We start from the raw sequence: 19,408 nt of genomic DNA, 5'->3' as shown, positions 1-19,408 counted from the left end.
CTTTCTCCCTTTAAATTTTTTTTATAAAACTGAAAATGGACACAATTCAATGGATATCAATCAACAAAGAGGTAAGAATATGTTAAAAGCTATAGCTACATTGGGTGCAGATGACTGAACTGATCACGTTTGTGTGTGTCTGAGTCTGCAGATATACTGACCAGGAGGCACACAAAGGTATGTACAATTGGTATTGGTATGTTGTGCAGATCACATGTATTATCTACAGTTAATTTTGGTTTCTCTAAAACCTTATAGGACTCAGCTGCCTCTTCAATGAAAATCCCAGAGGCCTCTACATTATGGACAAGGTATTTGTATAAAAAACCATTATCAAAAGTGAACTGATGTTTTTCATTCATATTTACCACAAAAACCAAGGTATGAAAGAAATGTGCCGAAAAAGGTTATTCAAAAGGTTATTTGAGGATCCATTAAAAGGGGTTCTTTGAAGAACCATTAATAAAGGGTTCTTTGAAGAACTTATAGAGGTTCCCCCACAGTTTCAATTTGAAGAACCCCTAAAGGATACTCCAGGAACCTTTTATTTTTTAGAGTGTACCAGTACCGAGTCGATGTGCAGGGGTACGAGGTAATTGAGGTAGATATAAACACTACCGGTCAAAAGTTTTAGAAGACCTACTCATTCAAGGGTTTTTCTTTATTTTTACTATTTTCTACATTGTAGAATAATAGTGAAGACATCAAAACTATGAAATAACACATAAGGAATCATGTAGTAAACAAAAAAGTTTTAAACAAATCAAAATATATTTTATATTTGAGATTCTTCAAATAGCCACCCTTTGCCTTGATGACAGCTTTGCACACTCTTGGCATTCTCTCAACCAGCTTCACCTGGAATGCTTTTCCAACAGTCTTCAGGGAGTTCCCACATATGTTGAGCATTTGTTGGCTGCTTTTCCTTCACTCTGCGGTCTGATTAATCCCAAACATCTCAATTTGGTTGAGGCTGGGGGATTATGGAGGCTGGGTCATCTGATGCAGCACTCCATCACTCTCCTTCTTGGTTAAATAGCCCTTACACAGCCTGGAGGTGTGTTGGGTCACTGTCCTGTTGAAAAACAAATGATAGTCCCATTAAGCCCAAACCAGATCGGATGGCGTATCGCTGCAGAATGCTGTGGTAGCCATGCTGATTAAGTGTGCCTTGATTTCTAAATAAATCACTGACAGTGTCACCAGCAAAGCACCCCCACAGCATAACGCCACCTCCTCCATGCTTTACAATGGGAAATAAAAATGTGGAGATCATCCGTTCACCCACACCGCGTCTCACAAAGACACAGCGGTTGGAACCAAAAATCAAAGGACAAATTTCCACTGGTCTAATGTCCATTGCTCGTGTTTCTTGGCCCAAGCAAGTCTCTTCTTCTTCTTATTGATATCCATTAGTAGTGGTTTCTTTGCAGCAAATCGACCATGAAGGCCTGATTAACACAGTCTCCTCTGAACAGTTGATGTTGAGATGTGTCTGTTACTTGAACTCTGTGAAGCATTTATTTGGGCTGCAATTTCTGAGGCTGGTAACTCTAATGAACATCCTCTGCAGCAGAGGTAACTCTGGGTCTTCCATTCCTGTGGCGGTCCTCATGAGAGCCAGTTTCATCATAGCGCTTGATGTTTTTTGCGACTGCACTTGAAGAAACGCTCAAAGTTCTTGAAATGTTCCGTATTGACTGACCTTCATTTACATTTACATTTTAGTCATTTAGCAGACGCTCTTATCCAGAGCGACTTACAGTTAGTGAGTGCATACATTTTCATACTGGCCCCCCGTGGGAAACGAACCCACAACCTTGGCGTTGCATGCGCCATGCTCTACCAACTGAGCTACAGGGGACTACTTCATGTCTTAAAGTAATGATGGACTGTCATTTCTCTGTGCTTATTTGAGCTGTTCTTGCCATAATATGGACTTGGTCTTTTACCAAATAGGGCTATCTTCTGTATACCACCCCTACCTTGTCACAACACAACTGATTGGCTCAAACACATTAAGAAGGAAAGAAAATCCACAAATTAACTTTTAAGAAGGCACACCTGTTAATTGAAATGCATTCCAGGTGACTACCTCACAAAGCTGGTTGAGATAATGTCAAGAGTGTGCAAAGCTGTCATCAAGGCAAAGGGTGGCTATTTGAAGAATCTCAAATATAAAATATATTTTGATTTGTTTAAAACTTTTTTGGTTACTACATGATTCCATATCTGTCATTTCATAGTTTTGATGTCTTCACTATTATTCTACAATGTATGAGTAGGAGTCCTAAAACTTTTGACCGGTAGTGTACATATAACTAGGAATAATGTGACAGATAGTAAAAAGTAGCAGCAGTGTATGTGATGAGTCAAAAAAAGTTAGCGCAAAAAGGGGTAAATGCAGATGGTCCAGGTAGCTATTTGGTTACCTATTTAGCAGTCTTATGGCTTGGGGGTAGAAGCTGTTCAGGGTCCTGTTGGTTCCAGACTTGGGTACTGCTTGCCGTGCGGTAGCAGAGAGAACTGTCTGTGACTCGGGTGGCTGGAGTCTTTGACAATTTTTTGGGAAAAGGGGTGTTCTTAAAGAGGCAATCAGTAGTAGAAACAATAACCAAGGGAATCCCCGCCCCTTTTTCGGTAAAAAGCTGAGGGATGGGGCTGGAGAAATGTAACCACTCTTCATAGACATAGCTATGGATGCAAGGACTGACCATCCATAATATCAAAATTATATTTTTAACCATGTTTTGAGGCTATTTACATTTGCTTTGTTTACAAACATTTGAGTAAAACAAGCTTTTATTTTGGGTTATCATGGGGTAAGACAGTTGAACTAAGCTCATAAGGCATTTATGAGTTATATTCTTCAATAACCAATGGGTATATATCATTAATTTATAAGTACAAAAAGGGATGTGGCATCTACGGATTCTAGCTTTAATGCTGTAATATGTAACTTTTTTTGGGCGATCCACCAAATTCACATAGGACAATGAGTTATAGATCTATCATTCTCATTGAAAGCAAGTCTAAAAAGCGGTAGATCGGTTCTCTGCGCTATTTTTTTGCTTCAAGTTCTTACATTTCTTTTACTTTCGGTTTGTACACCAGCTTCAAACAGCTGAAAATACAATATTCATGGTTATGGAAAATATATTTCACAGCGGTTTATATGGTACAATGATTCTCTACACTTGCTTGTTTAAACAAAAAAAAGGCAAACTATTTGAATTTTTGCAACCAGGAAATGGCGTAGCGATTTCTGTGCATTCTGTGAAGTTCACAATCCAGGCAAATGGTGGCGATAATGCACGACTAGTTGGTTTGGCCGTGACTAAAAACATATATCAAATAATATTTATTTTTTTGTGGTTTCCGGGACTTGCCGCTCATGGTTTCTGCGTACTTGCGTCCATCCGGTCCTCAGTGTCCTGTGCGAATGCTGTAGAGCAATGGCGGCGTGCCGGGTATCCTCGTCGAAATGGTTTTTCACCCGGGAGCAGCTCGAAGCCACGCCGTCCCGCCGTACGGGAGTGGAGCCGGATAGAGAGCTCTCTTACCGACAGCAGGCGGCAAACCTCATTCAAGATATGGGCCAGAGACTCAACGTGTATCCTTTATAAACAATCTAGCAATAATCATCATCAGACATGTCGAAGGAAGGAGTATAGACATGGTGCTTTGTAGGCCCGTTTTCCCAGTGTGCGGTGTCTTGTGTGAGGGCTGGGGGCACGCGCCAGACGCAGTTTATGTTACTATATATTGTCTTATCAAAACATTACAAATGTGCCAGTGGTCGCTTTAATGTATTCGGTGTTGTGTAGTAATGATACAGCCAAGTTTACTAGTTAGCAAACATAATCCATCATCAACATTCAACAACATAAAGGCCAGCTAGCAAGCTGTTAGCCTGTCAGTAGCTAGTTAGCTAACATTAGTTTACTAATCTTCCCTGCTAGTTCTAATTGAAATGTTAACTAGCTAACGTTGGTGTGTTTTTCGTTTTATGATCAATCTTCACATAGCCAAGTGACGGCTGCCCAGCATGCCTTTGCCAACGTTAGCTAGCAGTTTTAAGAAGAAGAAAAAAATAGATAAATAATTAAAGAGCAGCAGTAAAATAACAGTAGCGAGGCTATATACAGGGGGTACCGGTACAGAGTCAATGTGCGGGGGCACAGGTTAGTCGAGGTAATTGAGGTAATATGTATGTGTAGGTATAGTTAAAGTGACTATGCAAAGATAATAAACAGAGTAGCAGTAGCGTAAAAGAGGTGGTGGTGGGGGGGGGGGACAATTCAAATACTCCAGGTAACCATTTCATTAGCTGCTCAGGAGTCTTATGGCTTTGGGGTAGAAGCTGTTAAGAAGCCTTTTGGACCTAGACTTGGCGCTCCGGTACCGCTTGCGGTGCGGTAGTAGAGAGAACAGTCTATGACTAGGGTGACTGGAGTCTTTGAACATTTTTAGGGCCTTCCTCTGACACTGCCTAGTGTATAGGTCCTGGATGGCAGGAAGCTTGGCCCCAGTGATGTACTGGGCCGTACGCACTACCCTCTGTAGTGCCTTGGGTCAGAGGCCGAGCAGTTGCCATACCAGACGGTGATGTAACCGGTCAGGATGCTCTTGATGGTGCAGCTGTAGAACATTTTGAGGATCTGAGGACCCATGCCAAATCTTTTCAGTCTCCTGAGGGGGAATAGGCTTTGTCGTGCCCTCTTCATGACTGTCTTGGTGTGTTTGGACTATGATAGTTTGTTGCTGATGTGCTCACCAAGGAACTTGAAGCTCTCAACCTGCTCCACTACAGCCCCGTCGATGAAAATGGGGGCGTGCTCGGTCCTCTTTTTCCAGTATTCCACAATCATCTCCTTTGTCTTGATCACATTGAGGGAGAGGTTGTTATCCTGGCACCACACGGCCAGGTCTCTGACCACCTCCCTATAGGCTGTCTCATCGTTGTCGGTGATCAGGCCTACCACTGTTGTGTCGTCGGCAAACTTAATGATGGTGTTGGAGTCTTACCTGGCCATGCAGTCGTGGGTGAACAGGGAGTACAGGAGGGGACTGAGCACGCACCCCTGAGGGACCCCCGTGTTGAGGATCAGCGTGGCAGATGTGTTGTTATCTACCCTTACCACCTGGGGGCGGCCCGTCAGGAAGTCCAGGATCCTTTCAGAGGGAGGTGTTTAGTCCCAGGGTCCTTAGCTTAGTGATGAGCTTTGAGGGCACAATGGTGTTGAACGCTGAGCTGTAGTCAATGAATAGCATTCTCATGTAGGTGTTCCTTTTGTCCAGGTGGGAAAGGGTAGTGTGGAGTGCAATAGAGATTGCATTATCTGTGGATCTTTTGGGGCGGTATGCAAATTGGAGTGAGTCTAGGGCTTCTGGGATAATGGTGTTGATGTGAGCCATGACCAGCCTTTCAAAGCTCTTCATGGCTACAGATGTGAGTGCCATGGGTCTGTAGTCATTTAGGCAGGTTACCTTAGTGTTCTTGGGCACAGGGACTATTGTGGTCTGCTTGAAACATGTTGGTATTACAGACTCAGTCAGGGACATGTTGAAAATGTCAGTGAAGACACTTGCCAGTTGGTCAGCGCATGCTCGGAGTACACGTCCTGGTAATCCGTCTGGCCCTGCGGCCTTGTGAATGTTGACCTGTTTAAAGGTCTTACTCACATCAACTACAGAGAGCGTGATCACACAGTCGTCCGGAACAGCTGATGCTCTCATGAATGCTTCAGTGTTGCTTGCCTCGAAGCGAGCATAGAAGTGATTTTAGCTCGTCTGGTAGGTTCATGTCACTGGGCAGCTCGCGGCTATGCTTCCCATTGTAGTCTGTAATAGTTTGCAAGCCCTGCCACATCCGACGAGCGTCAGAGCCGGTGTAGTACGATTCAATCCTAGTCCTGTATTGACTCTTTGCCTGTTTGATGGTTCGTCGGAGGGCATAGCGGGATTTCTTATAAGCGTCCGGGTTAGAGTCCCGCTCCTTGAAAGCGGCAGCTCTACCCTTTAGCTCAGTGCAGATGTTGCCTGTAATCCATGGCTTCTGGTTGGGGTATGTATGTACGGTCACTGTGGGGACGACGTCATCGATGCACTTATTGATGAAGACAGTGACTGATGTGGTGTACTCCTCAAAGCCATCGGAAGAATCCCGGAACATATTCCAGTCTTTGCTAGCAAAACAGTCCTGTAGCTTAGCATCTGCGTCATCTGACCACTTATTTATTGACAGAGTCACTGGTGCAGTCCTGCTTTAGTTTTTGCTTGTAAGCAGGAATCAGGAGGATATAATTATGGTCAGATTTGCCAAATGGAGGGTGTGGGAGAGCTTTGTACGCGTCTCTGTGTGTGGAGTAAAGGTGGTCTAGAGTTTTTTTCCCCCTCTGGTTGCACTTTTAATATGCTGGTAGAAATGAGGAAAAACATATTTAAGTTTCCCTGCATTAAAGTCCCCGGCCACTAGGAGCACCGCCTCTGGATGAGCGTTTTCCATTATTGCTTATGGCCTTATACCGGAAGGAGTTGAAAGCGTTTACATTTTAGTTCGTGGTTGTATATCGTTTCAAAGTAAGATTATGAATGTGCTTCATGTTGCCATGTGAATCACTATTTAGACGGTGCATGTCCTTGTATAGAACAACATTTTTCAATATTACATGGTCCACATGCGTAACTTATGTACTGTATTCCTTTGAATTGCAAACATATAATAATATAATAATATTCCTGAAAAATGTAACTGATATTGTCCATCAAGGCCTGGAGCTGAATGGCCCTTCACTGGCAGGCTGAATTACATAGACCTGACTGATTGAAGGGTGTTGACTAGGTATAACAGATTTAAGTTTCCCTGCATTATAGTCCCCGGCCACTAGGAGCGCCGCCTCTGGATGAGTGTTTTCCTGTTTGCTTATGGCCTTATACAGCTCATTGAGTGCGGTCTTATTGCCAGCATCGGTTTGTGGTGGTAAATAGACAGCTACGAAAAATATAGATGAAAACTCTCTTGGTAAATAGTGTGGTCTACAGCTTATCATGGGATACCCTACCTCAGGTGAGCAAATCCTTGAGAATTCATTAATATTAGATTTCGTGCACCAGCTGTTGTTTACAAATAATATAATAATAATATGCCATTTAGCAGACGCTTTTATCCAAAGCGACTTACAGTCATGCGTGCATCATTTTTTTTGCGTATGGGTGGTCCCGGGGATCGAACCCACTACCCTGGCGTTACAAGCGCCGTGCTCTACCAGCTGAGCTACAGAGGACCACAAATATACACAGACCGCCACCCCTTATCTTGCCGATGCAGCATATATCCCGCTGTTATCCATGTCGTCGTTCAGCCACGACTCGGTGAAACATAAGATATTACAGTTTTTAATGTCCCGTTGGTAGGATATCCGTGATTGTAGTTAATCTATTTTGTTATGCAATGATTGTACGTTGGCTAATAGGACTGATGGTCGAGGCAGATTACCCATTCGCTGTCGGATCCTTTCAAGGCACCCCGACCTACGTCTCCGATATCTCCGTCTCTTTCTCATGCGAATGACGGGGATTTGGGCCTTGTCGGGTGTCTGAAGAAAATCCTTTGCTTCCGACTCATTAAAGAAAAAATCCTTGTCCAGTATGAGGTGAGTAATCGCTGTCCTGATATCCAGAAGCTCTTTTCGGTCATAAGAGACGGTGGCAGAAACATTATGTACAAAATAAGTTACAAATAACGCGAAAAAACACACAATAGCACAATTGGTTAGGAGCCCGTAAAACAGCAGCCATGTCCTCCGGCGCCATTCCACACCTACTTTATCAAGGATTTTTCTTTCTTTTTACCTTTTTCTACATTGTAGAATAATAGTGAATACCTCAAAACTATGAAATAACACATATGGAATCATGTAGTAACCAAAAAAATGTTAAACACATATATATTTTATATTAGAGATTCTTCAAATAGCCACCCTTTGCCTTGATGACAGTTTTGCACACTCTTGGCATTCTCTCAACCAGCTTCATGAGGTAGTCACCTGGAATGCATTTCAATTAACAGGTGTGCCTTCTTAAAAGTTAATTTGTGGAATTTCTTTCCTACTTAATGCGTTTGAGCCAATCAATTGTGTTGTGACAAGGTAGGGGTGTTATACAGAAGATAGCCCTATTTGGTAAAAGACCAAGTCCATATTATGGCAAGAACAGCTGAAATAAGCAAAGAGAAACGACAGTCCATCATTACTTTAAGAAATGAAGGTCAGTCAATCTGAAAAATTTGAAGAACTTTGAAAGTTTCTTCAAGTGCAGTCGCAAAAACCATCAAGCGCTATGATGAAACTGGCTCTCATGAGGACCGCCACAGGAAAGGAAGACCCAGAGTTACCTCTGCTGCTGCGGATATGTTCATTAGAGTTAACTGCACCTCAGATTGCAGCCCAAATAAATGCTTCACAGAGATCAAGTAACAGATACATCTTAACATCAACTGTTCAGAGGAGACTATGTGAATCAGGCCTTAATGGTCAAATTGCTGCAAAGAAACCACTACTAAAGGACACCAATAATAATAATAAGAGACTTGCTTGGGCCAAGAAACACGAGCAATGGACATTAGACCAGTGGAAATTTGTCCTTTGGTCTGGAGTCCAAATTTGAGATTTTTGGTTCCAACCGCCGTGTCTTTGTGAGACGCAGAGTAGGTGAACGGATGATCTCTGCATGTGTGGTTCCCACCGTGAAGCATGGAGGAGGAGGTGTGATGGTGTGGGGGTGCTTTGCTGGTGACACTGTCAGTGATTTATTTAGAATTCAAGGCACACTTAACCAGCATGGCTACCACAGCATTCTGCAGCGATACGCCATCCCATCTGGTTTGCGCTTAGTGGGACTGTCATTTGTTTTTCAACAGGACAATGACCCAAAACACACCTCCAGGCTGTGCAAGGGCCATTTGACCAAGGAGAGTGCTGCATCAGATGACCTAGCCTCCACAATCACCCGACCTCAACACAACTGTGATGGTTTTGGATGAGTTGGACCTCATAGTGAAGGAAAAGCAGCCAACAAGTTCTCATCATATGTGGGAACTCCTTCAAGACTGTTGGAAAAGTATTCCGCATGAAGCTGGTTGAGAGAATTCCAAATAGGGCTATCTTCTGTATACCCCCCACCTTGTCACAACACAACTGATTGGCTCAAACGCATTAAGAAGGAAAGACATTCCACAAATTAACTTTTAACAAGGCACACCTGTTAATTGAAATGCATTCCAGGTGACTACCTAATGAAGCTGGTTGAGAGAATGCCACGAGTGTGCAAAGCTGTCAAGGCAAAGGGTGGCAAATATAAAATATATTTGAATCTCAAATATAAAATATATTTGTTAAAAACTTTGTTGGTTACTACATGATTCCATATGTGCTATTTCATAGTTTTGATGTCTTCACTATTATTCTACAATGTAGAAAATAGTAAAATAAAGAAAAACCCTTGAATGAGTAGGTGTCCAAACTTTTGACTGATGCTGTACCTAACAGCTAATCATTTATTTACTGAAGTTACATTTGAACATACTTGAATTCCTTAACCCCTTTTCTCCAGCTCACAACTTACAATAAATACAGCAATTGTTTACATGCATAGATTTTATATGTACCACTCTTTCACCAAATTCCACAGAAATGTAAGTATTTACTATTCTTCATTATGTAGAGTCAGCCTGACCTGTATTTTCCTTAGAAAATGGGCAACCTCTTTACATGTGAATTTATTAAAATTCATTATCTTCTTACAGATTATTTCTCCAACCACATTATTCCTAGCTGCAAAAGTTGAAGAGCAACCTCGGAAACTGGAGCATGTCATTAAGGTTTCGCATGCTTGTCTAAACCCTCAAGAGGCCCCGCTTGATACGAAGAGTAATGTAAGTCTGGGTACTATGGGTATTGTAGGTTTTGTTATTCTCTCTGTTTCTCCCATTTTGTCAATGGCATCAACACTTGCTTTTGTGTAGTTTGAGGTGTGTGTCACCAGAGGGTGAGCTGAGACTGAACATAGTCTGACAGAAGCAATTTTCAGGCTTTGTCAGACGGATGTCTCAGTCCTGTCTCGGCATGTTCTTAGTGCTTATATTATTCCTAGTAGCAAGACTATATTTAAAACATCTGGCACTAAGAAATAACCCATACTGTTACTTTGGAATAGGGGTATCGATAGACACATTACAATGTCATGTAATGATTGTCTATTGAACTTCAGGCATACCTCCAGCAAGCTCAAGAGCTGGTGATACTTGAAACCATAGTGCTGCAGACTTTAGGTAAGTAATGACTGAGTGAGTGTATAGCGAGAACTTGGTCTAGTCTACAAAGTGTGTTATGTTTTGAATATTCTGTTGGACCATTGCTGCCAGGCATAGATGAATTGCCCTGTGTTCCCATTTGTCAGATTATTTAAATGAGGTATGTCACAGGAACATGTCAAACAATCCTCAATGCCAAGATTCTATTGCTGCTGCACAGGTCAACATGTTATTATCGTTTGATGAATCTCAGATCTTGGCAAACAGCAGTCCCATCCATGTTCCGATTTGTGGTCTCCACGACTACGGAATACTCCAATTATGTTGCCACCATCTGCGGCCCTTTTGGTTATACAACGTCAATATACTCACCCTTAATTAGATGTAAAGAAAAGAGAACTGCCTTTCATAATCCACATGTAATCCTGACTGTGCTTTTGTGATTAACAATAGAGGGGAAGAACCATAGATGGAACATTACTTTGATGCATTTTGACAAACTGTTACTGTTGAAACTCACCTGTCATGTATTTTGTTCCAGGATTTGAAATAACTATTGAACATCCACACACTGATGTGGTGAAATGTTCCCAGCTAGTGAGAGGTAGAGGCTTCCTTCTTTGCTCTTTCATGTCCTCTAGTCGGGTCATGTCTACAAGGGATCCAGCTTTTGTCAAATTAATATCAAATTGGACTTTTCGTAGCAGCTTATGAACACGTATGCAGCAGATTAGGAAAACTAACGTAGCGTGTTAGGAAAAGAGTTAGGGTTAGGTTAAAGGCAAAAACGTTAATTTGACGTTAATTTGTCACATGCTGGATCGCTTCTAGCCTTCACCCTCTAGTCGTGTAGGTGGGAGGATGAATGCTGACATGATTGTGTAACAAATCGTTGTTGACCTTTTAGAGTTATCACTAAACATGTACAGTACATTAAAGGTAGACTCAGCAAAATGACGTTGCCACGAACAGCACTGCAGATATTGAGATGAGTGAGATGCAAGACTTTGCTCTCACAGTCACACCCAGTATCTGTGCATGCGCACGGGTTGCCTTCACGCTGTTAGAACGTGATTGACACAGGACCAGAACAGCGGAGAAGTTGAGCCTCATGCTTCAACGCTCTTAGTAGTTGCGAAAATTAGTTATTGCGGAAAAAGGTTAGGGATTTTTCTTAACATTAAGGATCCTAATTTCGTTTAAACATTTTTAACGTTTAAACGGTCACACCCTTAGCATCTGCGTCATATCGCTGAGTCTATCTTTAAAGGTAACATTTTGTCAACTTCTAATGATAACCCTTATTAACAGAGCACACTGGTCAGCAAAAACCTTAACTCTCTTTTCTCTCTCACTTACAGCAAGCAAGGATCTGGCACAGACTTCCTATTTCATGGCTACCAACAGGTTGTTATCCTGACCCTCCTTTGTTGCACTGTGACTATTGCACACTATAGCTTCCTGTAAGCAGGGTACCCTTTCTGTGTCCAACGGCCCTCTATGCGCCGATGGCTACTGGGATGCTAGCCCCCTCTCTTGCCCCCACAGTGGGGTTGAATGCACAATGTGAAGTGTAGTGGTGGGCTTGAATCTCACGTTTGCTCGGTTACAAAAGTGCACATGTCTAAAAAGACACTTTGGTAGCCTGAATAGCAGCTAAAGATTACACAGATGTAAACATAACGTAGAAGTCATCCTGGTAAGTACTGCGAACCCTCCTTTTTATTTATTTGTGTTTTTAAAATGTTGCCAAATATTTAAAACGTTTATGAAAATCTTTAAGTCAGTTAACCAAATAATTGTTAATGTAATGAGTTGTATGTATGTATGTATGTATGTATGTATGTATGTATGTATGTATGTATGTATGTGTGTATATATATATATGTGTATTTGTATATAGAACAGAAATGGAAGTGCTAATTACAATTTATGATGTTAACCCATTAAGGACCTACTCAAATGGCATGTTTTTTTAATTTGAGGAGAAGAATACACCATGTTTTAATACACCATTTCATTGTATTACAAAATATCTGTCCATCCATAAGTATTAGTCTTGGTTTTTGGCTTTTCACTTACAAACAACCATACACAGTTTATATTCTGCAAATTATGGCAGAACTAGGTCCTGAAGGGTTAGTTTTGCCAAGACATCATGTTGGGTTGGGATTTAATATAGCCTTTTTGTTTCCCATAGCCAAAAAACGCCCTCAAAACTAACTACAATGTCTGGACGCAGATCCTGATAAATGCTTTTCTGTTAGGCCTGGTCATAATTAAGCTGTTGCTTGCGCAATCCGGCAATCGTACGAAAATTATAATTTTTTGATCGAAAAAAAATAATATGAAAGAGCCAAAGACAACATTGTGTTCCAGAAACGGCCTGTTCTAAAGAAGGCAGGCTGCATTTGACCCATTAGAACTGGAGAGGCTTATGTCTAACAGTAAACAGGGAGAAGTGAAGAACTTGACGTTGTGCCGTAGACGTCGCGCTAATTAGAGGATGAATGGCTTCTTAATGCCTGAACTCAGTGACCAGCCACAGAAAGGCCTTGTTTGTTTGGGTCTTAGACATATAATTCACCACGGTTACTGACCTGTACCCTGTAGACTAAACAGTGAGGAAAAAGTGGAAACTGTACCCAAGCCTTAGAAATAGAATTGACTTGAATGGGAATGTATGTAAAATGTAAATGTACTTCTGTTTCTATGGTTTGGATTCTATTTGGGTTAGAGTCACCATGGTGAATACGGGAACTTCTTATATTTGATGTTGTTTTCCAGGATTGTGCGCACTAGTCTCAGGCAGCGCAGGGTTACCATCCAGCTTTTACCATGGTCTTTAAAATGGGTGACTATCTAGCTCTCTGGCCCTTTAAATCTTTCAAGGTTCAATATTGAAGCTTCATCTAGTTCTCCATGACTCAGGTTCTTTAGAACTCAAGCTAACTTGGACTACAGTTGACTAGAAGAAGGCATTTCTGTGTGTTTTTCTCACCATAACCAGTTAGTCTGAATGAGTGGCTCTTTTGAATTTACTGTAAGCTAATTTCGACATTACCATAAAATGTTGACCAAGTGTGTTATTTATTGGTGGTGGATTTTTTAAATGAAGGGTGAAATTGGGTCACTTTCCCACCCAAAAAAACCTACTAGTAATCTTTTTTAATTTTAATTTGATGCATATTTGAAGTTATTGCTATATTTGCAGCTCCTTTTGGTAAACACTAGGATGGTAGCCACTGTGAAACTGACTCATGATCTATTCTGCATGTCAGTCATTGTTTGTTCTCAACTGTGTCAAAATGGGTATAACATTTATTTTGCAATGCTTCTTCTTCTTCTGTTGTCCTCAACACTGTGTACTGTGTTTTACCTCAGCCTAAAGCACCTGTGACTTACAGTCTGTTTCTCTTGTCTCTTCTCCATGTGACCTGTTGTTGTGCTCCGGTCTCTGCTCGCGCAGCCTCCACCTCACCACGTTCTGCCTGCAGCACAAGCCCACAGTCATCGCCTGCGTCTGCATCCACCTGGCCTGTAAATGGTCTAACTGGGAGATCCCTGTCTCTACTGATGGGAAACACTGGTGGGAGTACGTGGACAACTCTGTCACACTGGAGCTGCTCGATGGTGACTCTTTGATTTGATTATAGTTTGTTAGTTCACGCTCGTAGTCGGAAAGACATGCAGAATGCACAGTGACAATGTGTTTTAGTTTGGGAGAAGCGTTTGTTTTAGTCAATGAGAAGTGTGTGGGGTATGTTATTATTGGCATTTATATTAGGTGTTAAAACCAAGTGTGACCTGTCCTGTCCTTCAGAACTGACACATGAGTTCCTTCAGATTCTGGAGAAAACGCCGAGCAGGTTGAAGAGGATACGGAACTGGAGGGTAAGCTTCCGTTTCTCTCCAGTGAATCATCGTTAAGACCTCTCACTCGTTCTAAACACTGTTGTAGTTTGTCCTTGGTGTCTGCTGATTTTATTTCAGTGTAGTTTTATTGTACAGTTTCATGCTCTTCACAAAACCGCCTCGTCACACCATCATCCTCTCTTCTCCCCCATGCCAGGCCACACAAGCTGCCAAGAAGCCCAAGGGAGATGGCTCTCAGGCAAATGACCCCTACCCAGGACCCTCCCTGGTCCACGAACATTCCCTGGGAGACGGCATCCCTGGGGTCTCCAACTCAGCCTTCTCCAAAGCCGCCGCCTCGTTCCCTGTCCCTCTGCCGGGGCACGCCAGTGGACCCCTCTCCCTGGACTCCATAGCCTCTATGCAGGGCAGCTCCTACACCTTCACCACCCCCAGCGACTGGCCCCAGGACACGGGGGGTCGCTCGGAGGGAGGAGGCTATTCCCTCAAAACAGATGCACTAGGCCTCCAGGGGGCTTCACTGTCTCTGCATCACGGCTCTCTAAACCCACACAGACCAGATAAGACCGTGGAGTTCAACCCTACTAAACACGAACACAAGGCTGTAGGGGGAGGGGGGAAGCACCAGCAACAGCAGCCCGTTTTCCCTCCACCGCCCCCGCCGGCCCAGAAAATGTCCCTGGACAAGTACAGAGAGAAGCACGCTGCCGAGCTTGCGGTGCAGCAGCAACGCAGACAGACAGAGCAGCAGGATATGGAGCCTGAGAGCAGGGATGCCTATATACCCTCTGTCCAGTCAGACCACAGGAAACACATGCAGCCCCACCCTAACCCAGGGGGCAGCAGCGGCACCACTGCCCCTCCTCTTAAAATTAAGCTGGCCATGCCAGGCCAGGACAGGCTCCCCTCTGACAAACGGGACAAGGGGGGCTCACTCAAACTCCGCCTCCCAGTTCCTTCTCAGGGGGGCGTGGCCAGCAAAGAGGAGCTGAAGATGAAAATCAAGGTGTCCTCTGAGCGCCACAGCTCTTCTGACGAGGGCGGGGCCAAGAGCAAACATTCCAGCCCGCTGGTAAGCAAGGAGAAGCATCGGGACCACTCTGCCCACCGCCACCACAAGCAGCACGGACACTCTCACCTCCATTCAGCACAGCACAGCGGCAATGGCAGGGGGGGCCTTGAGGGGCCAGCGGGGGTTGGGCCGGCCCTCCTCCGGAGCCCCCTGGGGTTAGGGGGCGTTGAGGGGGTGGCGGGCCCAGCCCTTGCTTCTGGTTCCAGCTCCTCCCGCAAGAGGGCGCACCCCAACGTCGCCGGCCACAACCACCACTCCTCCTCCAAAACGAGCAAAAGCTCCAAGGGCAGCGCAGGTAGTTCCTCCTCTCACTGTTCCTCTGTTCAGCTGCAGTCACAGTGTGTGTCGTCTCAGTCACAGTGTGTGTCGTCTCACAGTCACAGCTCTGGTTTTAACCTTCCCTTCCCCCTCCTCCCCCTGTCACATACCAGGTGGGCTACGGACATCTCAGCACCCTAGTGAAACTGGACAAGAAGCCAGTGGAGAGCCGCGGCCCTGAGGTCGCCGGCTGGGGTACGGCCAGCACCAAACAGACACACGTTTCCTGTTAAGTGCCCAATGAATGAACTCATGAACCCTTTTATAGCAAGGCAATGGAAGGTAAAGCAAAAAATATAAAGAAAAGTGTAGGACAAAAATATAATGATTATGCTTCCCGATCATCTGATCTCTTGGCAGTGCTGGTATAGTTCTGTCTGTTTCTGTGTGTAGTTGCTGCTTTGTCCTCTCCGGATTCTCTGGATGGGTCTTGGAATGTGGACGTGTCAGGGGGTCAACTTAGTTTAAATGCTGAAAAAAGGTATTATAAATACTGAAAAGGTATGAAAGATGCAATTTCTTTTCTTTTAAATAATAATTAAAACAGCATTTCCACAACTGTAATCCATTCTGGTGGGAAAACAAGGCAAGCAGTCCTCTCCGTTATGGCTGGAGGTGGGCTTCCCTCAGTCGGTAATAGAGAAGGAAGGCCAGGCACGCCAAACATGGCCGCCAATGGAAGCTGGATTTTTAGTTTCTTTCTTGAATGAGTGTCTCTCTTTTTTTATACTCAATACTGTATCGATGATTCACATGTTTCTAGATGATTCACATGTTTCTAGATGATTCACATGTTTCTAGATGATTCACATGTTTCTATCGTCAAAGGGATAAAGCAGAACGCTGACTGCTGTTTACAGAAAGTGGAGATAAATGTACATACGTTTTTGTATGTTTAAAAAGCTATACCATAAATACTCAGGGTTGGAACTGCTTGTATGTAAGTATAACAAGATCTCTATATATATATATATATATATATATATATATATATATGATGGGAAGAAAATACTATTGTGATTTGATGTAGGAGTCCTATCTTTGGTGATTCTAACTGCAGCGTTCCAGTGTTGTACTTAGAGCCTGTACTATGCATGGCTGCCGGTAGAGGGCACTCGACCTTCAACCTTTCCATCCCTTTGTAGAGTCTGGATTTCCTCCAATGCAGACCCTACAAACAGTACCAACCACCTGGCATGTTGTCAGAGGCCATGCAATTTGTACTCATTATAATTATTTTGACCTCCAAGACCACCTTAAGCTGGATGCCAAAGGCTGTCCCTCGCAAAAAAAACGAAAGACATACATGAGGACAGTAATACTAGTGCTATAGAGTTTACATGCCTAACCTTTTCTGTGAAGTGCATTTACATAAAATCGTTACTTGGCTTGACCCTGTAGCCCATAGATGCAAAGCTGTAAATCAGTAATGGTAAATAATGTAGGATTGTTGATGTCCAGCGACGCGGCAGAAAAGTAGCCTGGTTGCCAGTGTTTCTGATCTCTTGTCAAGTCCTTTTATTAATAGCTTGACAATGACAATGGAGTAGGCAAGAGCACAAACAGATCTGGCACCAGGATAGGAGAAAAGGCTATTGGGCTTAACGTTCCATCAGTGTTGTTGATACAGTACGGTGGCTCGTGTGCTGTCACAGGTCAGTTTCCTACTGTATATGGCAGATATCATTCTCAATTGTGGACACAAACTAAGAACTGTTCTTTGACTGGTTAGTCCTTTTATTTCAGTGTGCAGACAGTTCGTATTGAGGCCAAGATGGTATATTCCACCAGTATTTATACTTTTAGGCACAGACGTTAGTGGTTTGATGATAAGAAGGCAAGCGCAAATCTTGACAACCAGTTTTATTATTTTATTTAAGTTCTACAAATAAATCTTAAGGTTAACACTACCTTAAAACTTGACCTATGTTGTATGATTGATTGGTATTTACTGTATGCTATATGAAGAGAATGAAAGCAAAATGTTAGACAAATACCCTATTTCTGTATCCTCTGCAAAATCTTGTTCCAAAGGTGCACCAAAAATTCAAGGGATTTTTTTTGTGTGATAGAAAGGGTACAAAGGTTGCAAGCAATATATTTGAAAAATAATTTAAATACTGTATATTATGCTAATTCAACATATTTACATACATTCTTGATAGGCGTTACGGCTTGTCACTTCTTCTTGATGAACTCTTACGCTATTTCCTAACAGCTTTGAGTGTAGGTCCTGAACTAACATGATGTCCTTGGGAATGAAAGGGTGGCCCAATAGTAGTTCTGCTGTTCCTGGTCACTGCAAAGAGGACAGAATAATATGTTATTATCATGTTTTACTGACTGTGGGTGAGTTGTCACATGTATCTTTGTTTGACTTAGTGATGGTTCACGTAATTAACAATTAATGAAATTTGTATCCACACTTGGTTTGTTTTACTTTAGTCTTCGTAGCTTTCTATACAGTGTAGTATTCAGTGTAGATCCCAATCTCTGCTTATCTAGAGACTACATTCAAGGTAAGGAAACATTAGTACTTTGGTTGAACTATTCCTTTTAAAGTATTATTTGTAACATTTTGCTTGTAAGTACAGAATCATAGATCAACTCACTTGGTCAGACAAAGTCACTGGTGTCCTCTGAGAATCCGTCAGGCAGCAAAGGCATTGGGCCTCTCCTCGCACAGATTTAGAACCGGGCCGCCACCATGTCCATGGACAGTGGCGGCTTCCTAGTGGCCATCTCAAACACGGTGCACCCCACGCTCCAGATGTCCGACTTCCTGCTGTGACCAATCTTGTTGATGACCTCCGGCACCATCCAGTAGGGTGTGCCGTGCAACGATTTCAGGAGGCCACTACGACCGTGTGAGCGAGGCAACTCAAATGCCAGGCACAGCCGAAGTCTATCAGCTTGTCTTCTCCTGTAGGCATGAACATGACGTTCCCCTTCAGGTCCCTGTGGATGACCCTGTTGAGGAGCAGGTAGGACACCCCCTCCATGGGTGTACAGAGCCAGGATGCTCTCCGGAAGAGGGCCGACGCGGTAGAGCACGCTGGCGATGCAGCCTCCAGGGACATACTCCATGAAGACGACGACACATGATTTTGGAAATCCACGACTTAATGCGGCGTGCCTGGATACAGCCCTTAGCCATGGTACAGTATATTGGCCATATACCACAAACCCCCAAGGTGCCTTGTTGCTATTACAAACTGGTTACCATCATAATTAGAACAGTAAAAAAAAAAAATGTTTTGTCTTACCGATAGTATACGGTCTGATATACCACGACTTTCAGCCAATCAGCATTCAGGGCTCGAACCACTCAGTTTACAGTAGAATGTGAACAACACACAGCTCATGTATAATTAAGCAATAAGGCACAGGGTTTGTGGTATATGGCCAATATACATTACATTTTAGTCATTTAGCAGACGCTCTTATCCAGAGTGACTTACAGGAGCAATTAGGGTTAAGTGCCTTGCTCAAGGGCACATCGACAGATTTTTCACCTAGTTGGCTCTGGGATTAGAACCAGCGGCCTTTCGGTTACTGGCACAACGATCTTAACCACTAAGCTACCTGCCGCCTGTGAACAGCCCTTGGCCGTGGTATATTGGCGATACCACACCCCCTTGGGCCTTATGGCTTAATTATACATGAGCTGTGTGTTGTAGGTAACTGTGTAGTGATAATAGAATTAGGCCTGTAGTGACAATGGAAAGTAATTTTGAAATGGAAGTTTAATCAATGAAATATATAATCTCACATTCTATTGTAAACTTGGACCAAGTGTTATTTGCTTACACCCTGTAATGATTTATCAT

General features: G+C 43.1%; 1 protein-coding gene across 2 annotated transcripts; it reads left to right on the top strand.

Annotated features, from left to right (window-relative positions):
* The first annotated feature begins 2,521 nt into the window (after nucleotides 1-2,521).
* On the top strand, nucleotides 2,522-17,501 carry LOC311129996 (cyclin-T2-like). Of its 2 annotated transcripts, XM_084162579.1 has the most exons (10): nucleotides 2,522-3,613; nucleotides 9,613-9,694; nucleotides 9,806-9,934; nucleotides 10,270-10,330; nucleotides 10,854-10,916; nucleotides 11,674-11,719; nucleotides 13,782-13,945; nucleotides 14,136-14,206; nucleotides 14,385-15,555; nucleotides 15,692-17,501. In XM_084162579.1, the coding sequence occupies exons 1-10, from the start codon at nucleotides 3,456-3,458 to the stop codon at nucleotides 15,757-15,759; spliced, it is 2,013 nt and encodes a 670-aa protein (XP_084018705.1). In that variant the 5' UTR covers nucleotides 2,522-3,455; the 3' UTR covers nucleotides 15,760-17,501. The 2 variants fall into 2 exon arrangements, with proteins under 2 accessions (XP_084018705.1, XP_084018704.1); XM_084162578.1 differs by having other exon boundaries at nucleotides 9,613-9,934.
* The last annotated feature ends 1,907 nt before the right edge of the window (nucleotides 17,502-19,408 follow it).

Source organism: Coregonus lavaretus (assembly GCF_964263955.1).
Source record: "Coregonus lavaretus genome assembly, chromosome: 5".
In the NCBI taxonomy this organism is placed as follows: Eukaryota; Metazoa; Chordata; class Actinopteri; order Salmoniformes; family Salmonidae; genus Coregonus; species Coregonus lavaretus.
This window is presented reverse-complemented; position numbering and strand designations above follow the sequence as displayed.